The sequence below is a fragment of the Lissotriton vulgaris genome, chromosome 8 (assembly GCF_964263255.1).
Source record: "Lissotriton vulgaris chromosome 8, aLisVul1.2, whole genome shotgun sequence".
Lineage (NCBI taxonomy): Eukaryota > Metazoa > Chordata > Amphibia > Caudata > Salamandridae > Lissotriton > Lissotriton vulgaris.
In genome coordinates this window covers 1,269,217,587-1,269,229,909 of record NC_141696.1, presented here as the reverse complement: position 1 = coordinate 1,269,229,909, position 12,323 = coordinate 1,269,217,587, and the positions used below count along the sequence as shown (strand labels likewise).

Sequence of the window (12,323 nt, the reverse complement as noted above, 5' to 3'; positions counted from 1 at the left end):
GACCTAAGATATGTATGAAATATTTAGTAGTTGGAATACGATTGCATGCTTGTGTATGCAGGTCCTATGAGATATATTGATATAACCTTCTATCTGTAAATTACAGTTATCTGGGTATTTCTCCTTTTTACATTATATTTTAATCTATTTATTACAATTATCTGTGTACCTTTTTAAAGCAAATTACTGTATATGTAGTGTACATCATTTATGATCTGTATTAGATGCCAGTCCCTTTTTCACTAAGGTCTATTTAATGAAACACATAAAAATTATTTAAACTAATTAAAATCAAAAGGTGCAGCAAATACCTAACCTCCTTCTCACCCATCCATATCAAGGATAAAAGGCACTAAATAAAACTGTTGGGAATTTCACGAGGTTATAAAACATCAAGCTAATCCCTGGTGGGCAGGGTAGACCCGATTAAACATCTTCTCCAGACCATTAGCTTATCACTCCCCCGAGAAAATCCTCTTCACAAACAGACAAAATAAACTTTTTCTGAGGGTTCCAATCAGTGTAAATCTGAAGATGGTGAGTGTCAACAGGAGTGTGGTTCTGGAACAAGTTTGCACTTAGCAAGCATTCAACGAGTAGAGATCTGGCTTTATTATAAATAACAAGTGTATTTGTAAAACACACGTTCACCCCAGGTCTCTTTGTAGTAAAGTAAGAGATGTACATATTAGCCAACTGAATGGTACAGCATAACAGCATACACATAGACAACAAACAATTAACATTACAAGCAGGTACGTTCACCCATGTAACAAACCAACATCCCTCAAATGCCATTGCATTTAGTTGTGTACACTTTACACATAAATTACAGGAACTAAAATAAATAAAATCATAGATAGATATATTTATGTGCGTTAATATTTAAATTCACTACAACCACAAACTTTAAATCGTAAGAGAAAACCTTGAAAAGCACCCCCCCAGCTCCTTGAGACCCTAACGGGTGAGTAGCTGTGCTACGCAAACCCTGATTGATTGATTGAGGAGGAGGAGTGTGAGGCAGGGGAATGGAGGAGCAGGGAGAGCGATGAGGTGGGAAGTTTTTATTCTATGAGCTACGTGTTCCGATAACGTTGCAGAGAATCGCTTGTAGTTTGTGATTTCAAGCTGTACATGCACAGCGGACATTTTGTTTTCTTCTCGTCTCCTTTGGAAATTGTGACAAAGATTGTGAAGCAAAGAGATGGAAGACAGGTAGATGGGAAGGAAGAGACACGGATACTGGGTGGCCCAACAAGACTAGAGAAAAAAACCTGTATGTGTTTACATTCCTGAGAAAGCCTGCAACACGTAGCAAGTTCGCTGCACCCTCGAAAACTGTGCCTGACATTTGATCTCAATCCGTGAATGCTCTGCAAATGTGACGAAATGAGAACAAGAATTCCAGCCTTGTTTAAAGAAACATATCTGAAGCGCCCGCTCCTGCTAAGCTCTGTTAGAAAAAATAAAAAAGTAGTTTGCAGAACAGATGATAAAATGGGACAAGGGTAAGGCTACAAGTAATTGAGTGGTTCTTCATGGGAGGAGACAAAACACAAAAAGGAGGGACAAATAGGAAAGATTAACCACTAGCAAGCAAGTTTTTTAAAGGACAATTGAAGTAACAAAGGAAAAGGCAATGGGCGGTCTGTAAGCCCACAAAGTGTATACAACATGTCTTGAAGAGACCGCGCAAGCGCTGCCTACGCTCGACCTAAAAAAATCAAGATAATTGTGACTCACATGAATCTCTAAAACAGGGTCAGCTAGATGGAAAAAAAATATTTTTGGGACTATAGAGTGCCTTCTTTGAAAATAAGAAAAAAAAGCTACAAATGAATTACTACTTTTTTTTATTTAATGAGTTCACAATAGTTGCTTTTTCAGGACAGTTACGTCAGGTCGGTGCTCCTGGGCCTCTAGTACGAAAGGGACATTAGGGTATCCTTGTGACTAGCATTATCCAGGAACTAGTGATTGCCAAGTACCTCACCTTTAGACTTTTACATTAAAATGTAGTGAAGTAGATGGTGGCGTGGAGGAGACCATCTAGTCTAACACAGAGAAAAAATGGACAGATAGCATTATGTACACTAAACTCAGGCACAAATAGATCAAAGAGCAGCACTGAAAACGAAACAACGCACGGCGACAGACTCTACTCAATGGTGCAAACCGCTGTACTACTTGCTAAAGCAGCCCCAGACAGTCATCAACAAAAGGCTACACATACAGCAGACTGTGGGCTCATAAAATAACAGCCATCAGGATATAAAATAAAATGACCATAAGCCTTAGTGCAGAAAAAAAAAATTCCAAACGCCAAGAAGAACAGAAAGAATTAACCATTTGCTGATGAATTTGTTGAAAGAGACAATAAAAGATGGCTGAGGGAGCATAGGGCAGCCCCCTTCTCCAAAGTGAATGCATATGCGGTGATACTTTGTGTGTGCGACTGACCTAAAAAAACTATACTGTGTTGGACATTACACACATTCAGAATGGTGAAACCAGACAGGGTCTCCCTTACCCCCCTGGGGCTAAGCCAGGGACCTGGGACAGTATTAAGACTGCTTGAAGGGTTATGTATGTGCACCTCAACCTTAAAGTATGAAAAGTTAAGAAATACAGCAATCATAAAGTTACCAATATTTTTACTACACACTAGACTAAAGTATTGAAAATTATGGCCACTTATGATAACAATAAAGTTAGCACAGGTGACTGTTAGGAACTGAACAAAAGGAATATACCTACAATTTTAAGAGAGGCCTATGGCAGCATATGTTTCCGAATTCCCAATCCTCAATATATTTTCTCAGACTAGCCAGGGAGACAACAGCCCATGTGTTCACAACGCTATAACCAGAGGGTTTTATACACTATCACGGTGAGTGAAACACGTCTCAACTGACTTTCTCAGTTTTCTTATGTTGTGTATGGGAATAGATAGTGTGAAATATACATACATGAGTTCATGAAAAAACAACATGCACATTGCACAAAGTTTAAACAAAATGTTGACTTACATACATCAGTGTCAAGTAAAAGTATTAGTCACACATATTATCTGTGCAAGCACACAGTCAACATTATTAGCAAACTGGAATCGTCAGTCATAAAGCATTCTTAACCTAAACATCCACAACAAAACCATATGTGTCATCCCACCCTGGATGAGGAGTCTGGGGTCACATGTCATAACGAGATTTGAGACAGTGGGAGAACATTTTCCTCACTAAAGGCAATGGATGGAATCCACGCCGGAGCAAGTAGTTGGCCTTTTCCTCCCTCAATCCACTCCCAACAAGAGCATTCACTGCAGCCTTTCTGCTTCTCACCTTGCCGAGGTTATAAGATGGGTCAGGTGACATTTCCTGGCCAAATCTGCACGGGCCAAATATTGATCGCTTCCGTCACAGGAAAAAATATTGGCTTTCCACTGAAAGGTGGAACCCCACAGTTTTGACACAAGAACTTATTAAGCAACAATTAGCATGTCTTCCGATATTAATTACTGTTTGTTTCGCTATAACTATAAATTAGTCATAAAACCACACATACATTTTAGAACATGTGCTAACGTTCTTATTCATTGAAAGTAAGAAAAAGTGAGAATGAGGTGCTGGAAAATGTAAGATTATTAGTTGAAAAGTTATGGACAACTAAACGTGAAAAATATTGATTAAAAGGGATTTTTAATTTGTGCAACAATTATACTGAGGAATACTTTTTACTTAAGTTCATGAAGTGTAGAAAATACAATTCTTACCTGATTAGGTTTTCCTGCTCGATGAAAGAAATCACAGTAGATGTATCCGAGTAATCCCTCTGTTTCATGCACCACAGCCTTGGAAAGAAAACTATAATCAAATGAAGAGTAATAGACGAGCAGGTCTTCACTGTGTAACCCCCTTGCAAGCAACATTTTCAACGTTGACACTTTTTTTTTATTTCAATTTTTTTTTTATTATTGATTTTATACATACATGCATACAATCATAAAACGCTTCATCGTTATAGGGTGACAGCCCACCCTGGCTGTGTCTTTCCAGGAATATAGTTACATAGTATATGGGTTTTGCAATCATTCATAATCTATAGGGACTTTATACTTGCATACCCTACCCATTTAGGAGGTAGGATACTGATTACGCAGAACTACTATTGCCTGCTGGTCCAACAGTGTTACCTTACGGCTACTTATAGGGCCAGCCAGAGCAGGCCATGGCACAACCTGCACATAAAATTAACAAGCACTAGAAAAGCCAATAGGTCTGGCTTTAATATGTTAGTGCATTAAAATTGCATGCGTGCATGCCTTTACTTACATGCCTCGGCATCTTAAAGTCAATTCTATTTGCTTTGCCAGTGATAGTTTATTGTCGCTTTCGTTTACATATCCTTTCAGCAACACCACAGATTACACATGTGGAAGCTTCGACTTGGAAGTCCTTAAACTCTCAGTCTTCAATCTCTCAAAGTTGCAATCAAGTTCCTCTAACGTTGAACGGGAGTTCAACTTAAATAATCATTTGCAGTGAGTTAGAAATTAAGCATGCTGTGGAGGGTCACAGCAGACAACAATTTGTTTTAGCTGAATAGTCATTTATAATGAGTAAGTGTCTCCAGTTAACTTTTCGTTCCAGGACGTTTCATAAGCCCCGCTATTTTAGTGCCAGGATGCTTCAACAGGCGTTCATTTTGGGAGTCAGGATCCGCAAGCATCCCTCCCTTTCCACGAGAGTCTGTTTCGAATTATACTAACATTCTAGTAACGGGATTGCACAAAAGGATGCTTACTTTGCCTCGTGGCATTCTTCAAGCGGCAGACAAATTCTGTGCCAGATGCTTCAATTAACTTCCTTACCTGTGTTTCACATGACCCTAACTTTCCCAGCAGGGTGTTTCAAGCAACCCTTACATTTCATGCCTGTACGTGAACCTCCCTTTCCATATCAGTATCCATCAAGTAAGCCTGGCTTTCCATGGGTGCTGCAAGTGCCCATGAATTTCCTTGCCAAGAAGTTTGACACTCGCATTCTGTGCCGGGGAGCTTCAAGCCTCACATTCTGTGTCGGGGTGCTTCAAACCTCACATTCTGTGTCGGGGTGCTTCAAGCCTCACATTCTGTGTCGGGGTGCTTCAAGCCTCACATTCTGTGTCGGGGTGCTTCAAGCCTCACATTCTGTGTCGGGGTGCTTCAAGCCTCACATTCCGTGCCGGGGAGCTTCAAGCCTCACATTCTGTGCCAGGGAGCTTCAAGCCTCACATTCTGTGCCAGGGAGCTTCAAGCCTCACAATCTGTGCCGCAGAGCTGCACGCCTCACATTCTGTGCCAGGGAGCTTCAAGCCTCACATTCTGTGCCAGGGAGCTGCACGCCTCACATTCTGTGCCAGGGAGCTGCAAGCCTCACATTCTGTGCCAGGGATCTTATAGCCTCACATTCTGTGCCTGGAAGCTTCAAGCCTCACATTCTGTGTCGGGGAGCTTCAAGCCTCACATTCCGTGCCGAGGAGCTACAAGCCTCACATTCTGTGCTGTGAATGAGGAGCATCAAGCCTCACATTCTATGCCTGGGAGCATCAAGCCTCACATTCTATGCCGAGGAGCTTCAAGACTCACATTTTGTGCCGAGGAGCTTCAAGCCTCACTTTCTGTGCCAGGGAGCTTCAAGCATCAGATTCTGTGCGGGGGAGCTTCAAGCCTCACATTCTGTGCCGGGAAGCTTCAAGACTCACATTCTGTGCCGGAGAGCTTCAAGCATGACATTCTGTGCCAAAGATTCCAGCCTCACATTCTGTGCCGGGAAGCTTCAAGTCTCACATTTTGTGTCACAGAGCTTCAAGCCTCTCATTCTGTGTGAAAGAGTTTTAAGTCTCACATTCTATGCGAAAGAGCTTCAAGCCTCACATTCTGTGTCACAGAGCTTCAAGCCTCACATTCTGTGCGAAAGAGCTTCAAGCCTCACATTCTGTGCGAAAGAGCTTCAAGCCTCACATTCTGTGCGAAAGAGCTTCAAGCCTCACATTCTGTGCGAAAGCTCTTCTAGCCTAACATTCTGTGCCGTGGTGGGAGAGCTTCAAGCCTCACATTCTGTGCCAGGGAGCTGCAAGCCTCACAATCTGTGCCAGGGAGCTGCAAGCCTCACAATCTGTGCCAGGGAGCTGCAAGCCTCACAATCTGTGCCGCAGAGCTGCACGCCTCACATTATGTGCCAGGGAGCTTCAAGCCTCACATTCTGTGCCAGGGAGCTGCAAGCCTCACATTCTGTGCCAGGGAGCTGCAAGCCTCACATTCTGTGCCAGGAATCTTATAGCCTCACATTCTGTGCCTGGAAGCTTCAAGCCTCACATTCTGTGTCGGGGAGCTTCAAGCCTCACATTCTGTGCCGAGGAGCTACAAGCCTCACATTCTGTGCTGTGAATGAGGAGCATCAAGCCTCACATTCTATGCCTGGGAGCATCAAGCCTCACATTCTATGCCGAGGAGCTTCAAGACTCACATTTTGTGCCGAGGAGCTTCAAGCCTCACTTTCTGTGCCGGGGAGCTTCAAGCATCACATTCTGTGCGGGGGAGCTTCAAGCCTCACATTCTGTGCCGGGAAGCTTCAAGACTCACATTCTGTGCCGGAGAGCTTCAAGCATGACATTCTGTGCCAAAGATTCCAGCCTCACATTCTGTGCCGGGAAGCTTCAAGTCTCACATTTTGTGTCACAGAGCTTCAAGCCTCTCATTCTGTGTGAAAGAGTTTTAAGTCTCACATTCTATGCGAAAGAGCTTCAAGCCTCACATTCTGTGTCACAGAGCTTCAAGCCTCACATTCTGTGCGAAAGAGCTTCAAGCCTCACATTCTGTGCGAAAGCGCTTCAAGCCTAACATTCTGTGCCGTGGTGGGAGAGCTTCAAGCCTCACATTCTGTGCGAAAGAGCTTCAAGCCTCACATTCTGTGCGAAAGCGCTTCAAGCCTAACATTCTGTGCCGTGGTGGGAGAGCTTCAAGCCTCACATTCTACGCTGTGGAGCTGCAAGCCTCACATTCTGTGCCGTGGAGGGGGAGCTGCAAGCCTCACAATTTGTGCCAGGGAGCTTCAAGCCTCACATTCTGTGCCAGGGAGCTAAAAGCCTCACATTCTGTGCCAGGGAGCTAAAAGCCTCACATTCTGTGCTGTGGAGGGGGACCTTCAAGCCTCACTTGTGTGAAAAAGTTTCAATCTCACATTCTGTGCTGTGGAGGGGGAGCTCGAAATCTCACATTCTGTGCTTTGGTAGGGGAGCTTCAAGCCTCAAATTCTGTGCTGTGGAGCTGCAAACCTCAAATTATGTGCTGTGGAGGGGGAGCTTCAAGACTCACATTTTGTGCCAGGGAGCTTCAAGCCTCACATTCTGTGCCAGGAAGCTACAAGCCTCACATTCTATGCTGTGGAGGGGAACCATCAAGCCTCACATTCTGTGCCTGGGAGCTTCAAGCCTCTCTTTCTGTGTAGGGGAGTTTCAAGCCTCGCATTCTGTGCAGCGGAGCTTCATGCCTCACATTCTGGGCCTCGGAACATCAAGCCTCACATTCTGTGCCACGGAGCTGCAGGCCTCACATGCTGTGCCGCGGAGCTGCAAGCCTCACATTCTGTGCCAGGGAGCTGCAAGTCTCACATTCTGTGCCAGGTAGCTTTAAACCTCACATTCTGTACCTGGGAGCTTCAAGCCCCACATTCTGTGCCGGGAAGCTACAAGCCTCACATTCTGTGCTGTGAAAGAGGAGCTTCAAGCCTCACATTCTATGCCTGGGAGCTTCAAGCCTCACATGCTGTGCCGGGGAGCTTCAAGCCTCACATTCTATGCAAGGAAGCTAAAAGCCTCACATTCTTTGCCGAGGAGCTTCAAGCCTCACATTTTGTGCCGGGGAGCTTCAAGCATCACATTCTGTGCCAAAGATTCCCGCCTCACATTCTGTGCCGGGAAGCTTCAAGTCTCACATTCTGGGTCACAGAGCTTCAAGCCTCTCATTCTGTGTGAAAGAGCTTCAAGTCTCACATTCTGTGCGAAAGAGCTTCAAACCTCACAATCTGTGCCGGGGAGCTTCAAGCCTCACATTCTGTACCGTGGAGAGGGAGCTTCAAGCCTCACATTCTGTGCGAAAGAGATTTAAGCCTCACATTCTGTGCGGGGGAGCTTCAAGCCTCACATTCTGTGCGGGGGAGCTTCAAGCCTCACATTCTGTGCCGGGGAGCTTCAAGCCTCACATTCTGTGCCTGGGAGCTTCAAGCCTCTCATTCTGTGCCGGGGAGCTTCAAGCCTCACATTCTGTGCCATGGAGCTTCAAGCCTCACATTCTGTGCCGCGGAGCTTCAAGCCTCACATTCTGGGCCGCAGAGCTTCAAGCCTCACATTTTGTGTCGCAGTGCTTCAAGCCTCACATACTGTGCCGCGGAGCTTCAAGCCTCACATTCTTTGCCGCGGAGCTTTAAGACTCACATTCTGGGCCGCGGAGCTTCAAGCCTCACATTCTGGGTCGCAGAGCTTCATGCCTCACATTCTGGGCCGCGGAGCTTCACGCCTCACATTCTGTGCCGGGGAGCTTCAAGCCTCACATTCTGGGCCGCGGAGCTTCAAGCCTCACATTCTGTGCTGCGGAGCTTCAAGCCTCACATTCTGTGCTGCGGAGCTTCAAGCCTCACATTCTGGGCCGCCGAGCTTCAAGCCTCACATTCTGGGTCGCGGAGCTTCAAGCCTCACATTCTGGGTCACGGAGCATCAAGCCTCAAATTCTGGGCCGTGGAGCTTCAAGCCTCAAATTCTGTGCAGGGGAGCTTCAAGCCTCACATTCTGTGCCAGGGAGCTTCAAGCCTCACATTCTATGCCGTGGAGGGGGAGTTTCAAGCCTCACATTCTGTGCCGTGGAGGGGGAGCTTCAAGCCTCACAATCTGTGCCGGGGAGCTTCAAGCCTCACATTCTGTGTCACAGAGCTTCAAGCCTCACATTCTGTGTCACAGAGCTTCAAGCCTCACATTATGTGTGAAAGAGCTTCGAGCCTCACATTCTGTGCAAAAGCGGTTCAAGCCTCACATTCTGTGTGAAAGAGCTTCGAGCCTCACATTCTGTGCAAAAGAGCTTCGAGCCTCACATTCTGTGCAAAAGCACTTCAAGCCTCACATTCTGTGTCACAGAGCTTCAAGCCTCACATTCTGTGCAAAAGCGGTTCCATTCTCACATTCTGTGCCGTGGTGGGAGAGCTTCAAGCCTCACATTCTGTGCTATGGAGCTGCAAGCCTCACATTCTGTGCCGTGGAGGGGGAGCTGCAAGCCTCACATTCTGTGCCAGGGAGCTTCATGCCTCACATTCTGTGCCAGGGAGCTAAAAGCCTCACATTCTGTTTGAAAGAGCTTCAGCCTCACATTCTGGGTCGCGGAGCATCAAGCCTCACATTCTGGGCCGTGGAGGGGGAGCTGCAAGCCTCACATTCTGTGCCAGGGAGCTTCAAGCCTCACATTCTGTGTGGAAAGAAAGAGTTTGCGATTTAGGTGATGTTCTGGGTATTGCAAGACAACAAAATGGAAGTGCCAATAGAAAGGAGAAGGGATCTTAGGGGTAAACAAATTAAGAGCTTCCCTGGCCTTCAGCTTGGCGCTGAAGGAACCCAGAAATAAATCTGAAACAAAGATGGGTATTTATTGACTGTGGAAATCGAGAACAACAGTGATGTTCCTGCTCTAATAAAATGTAAGAGTCCATTGCTTCCTCCATGGAATCAAGCCTTCAGGGAGGGGATACAGGGGAAGGGGTTTCCTTTAATCAATGGTGTTTTGAAAACATCATAAGTACCGACTAGATGCTACTGTAGGTCAAAGAGAAGATCAGGACCCCACAGGGAAAGAGAAGGGAGTCTGGATTGTGATGGCCTGCCCAGGCAGACCAGAAGGTACCCACTGTAAGAGCTAGCTTTAGATCCCTTAAGCATCCCCATGGAATAACCAGAGCGGGCTGAGACTAGGTATACAGCCTCAAACCAATAATGAGCGGCAAGTTTGCACTTTCTGATTTTCTGGTTAGATGTATTCCATGGTCTAATATTTGCTCTGGACCTAAGTGCCAAGACGAGACGAGGGGCCGAACCACACAGGGCAACGGAGTTTCTCAAGTGGATGAGGGCTTGGACCCACATTGGGGCAAGGTATACCTTTTCACAACTACAACAGCTGGATCAAGCTGAAATCATCTTTCATACCCTAAGTGAGATATCGGTAGACAGCCAGGTAACTTCCATGGGGTTAAAAGCACCTTTCACTTATGGCCGATGAGGGTCACTGAACAGTATGTTCTCCCGCATCACAAACAGAAAGGGAACTCATTTCCAAACCTTAAAAATTTAACTTTTATAAACAGTTCTTTATTATGAAATCAAGTATCTCATCTAGAATACGTTTACCCTTGCTCAGCACGAATACCAAAAGGTTCCCGAAAGGATATTATGCCAATTAGTGGCCTTAAATGTAGAGGAACATCCTGGATTACAATTCACAGATGGAAGACTAAGAGGGTCTGCTTTGGCAAACTAGCAGTGACCCAGACATGCAAGGCTTACACCCAGAGCCTTACAGCAAAATATGCATAAACTGGCACAAGAGTAGGGCAGCAGCTATCCACATGGTGACATTGGGTGGAGAAAGCCATGGCACGGGGTACTACAGATTGTTCTAACTGATCTTAATCAATAATAGAACTGTGCTAGAGCCATTAAATGGACTGTCCAGCAACGTATATGCCTTCTTTAATATTAAACATATATATTGTGTGTGTAACAGCAAAATCATATGATGCCTTAAACTGATACATTATGTATTTCAAGCAAATATAAGTGAAATGTGTCTGCATATTTTTAGATAGTCTACGACAATGATTTTTATTTTGGTCTAGCTACAAAAAAAAACATACCTTTCCACAGACTATTATCACCTTCACAGTACCTCCAACCCTCACTGGGGCAATTATCGTTCCCTAAGATTAGCGAGGGGTGAGTGGTTGACTTTGGGGAAAAATAAATACAACCTATGCTCAGATAGTCTTGCTCTTGTAGCGCAGGTCTGCCAACCATTACACAGTTATCTTTGGAATTTGTGGGTAAGGTACGTTTCTTTGAATCTTGTGTACTTGCATTGTGCCTTCTGATTTATTGCAAATGTAAATGTAAATGTAGGTGTATTTATATAGCGCAACCTGTCACCCAAAGGGCATCCTGGCGCTTGCCTTGGGAACCCGTCCTGGTATTCCCCTGTGAGAGGCCCCGGCGGGGTGTCCACAGGGTGAAAGCCAGGCATCCCGCCGCGAGGGGCCGTCGTGGAGATTAAGCAAGCTATTGCCCAGAGTTGCAGAGTGAGACCCCGTGAGTCGAGTAGGCACCGGAGCGAGAATTGTCGAGGCCGTGGAATTTTGAGCCCGAGACCCACTAAGGCGGGGAATCGAACCCTGGTCCACGGTCGATCCCAGCTTCCGGGTCTGCCGCCTCTAACCACTGAGCCACACTTCTCCACACTACATACAATTAACTTTTTCTTACATATCTGATATTCTTACCATGTGGATCCACAAGATTGTATTTGTTTCGTAACATGTGTATATAACATGCTAGCCCACTTCACTTGAGGAATCAAGTCAATTCTCTGTAATAGACTGGTAGAAACCACATTTGAAAGCTATCGCAAATGTGCTCTTTGCTTATTAATTCTGTTGCCAGTTGAAAAAGAAGAATATTTATTCGATCAATTACTTGATCATTGCAAAAAGGAATACAGTTTAAAATAATAAAAACTTCTCATGGAACAACAATTTAAAAATACTAGTTAAAAAAATTTGATCACAAGACCATTTAGCAGCAAACTTAATTATGAACAAATCAGATAACAATCATAATTTATCTGTCAGTGTGTTCTAATGTGGGCACAGTCAGATTCAAAAATCAGTTATAATAAATCGCCGTCAATACAGACTTATATAAACAATATTGAGATCATAATCTACTCCCCAGAGCAGATTTGATTATCATGGATCTCCTCCACCAAGCAAATAACACATATCTGGAAAAAGCAAAAGCCAACCACCTCGTACTGTCAGATGAAAATATTCTAAATGCCTCGGCTGGCCTACTACAAGACAGTAGCCAACAAACTGGTACAATCCATTGTCTCCTATGGTCATCGTATGCATGGCAATGAAAAAGAAAATATATGTTGGACTCAGGTGCAGTAAGGCATGCAGGGCATAGTGAAGTTAAGCCAGTGTTTCACCAACTTGATCTCCAACTATTCAGGGGCAAAGTCCCATATC

General features: G+C 44.9%; 1 protein-coding gene across 1 annotated transcript in view; it reads right to left on the bottom strand.

Annotated features, from left to right (window-relative positions):
• Positions 1-12,323, bottom strand: part of MIPEP (mitochondrial intermediate peptidase) — an 833,321-nt gene that overhangs the window by 580,853 nt on the left and 240,145 nt on the right. Inside the window, exon 12 of the mRNA XM_086935192.1 lies at positions 3,776-3,853. Within this exon, the coding sequence (XP_086791318.1) occupies positions 3,776-3,853 (78 nt within the window). The remainder of the gene's footprint in view (positions 1-3,775; positions 3,854-12,323) is intronic.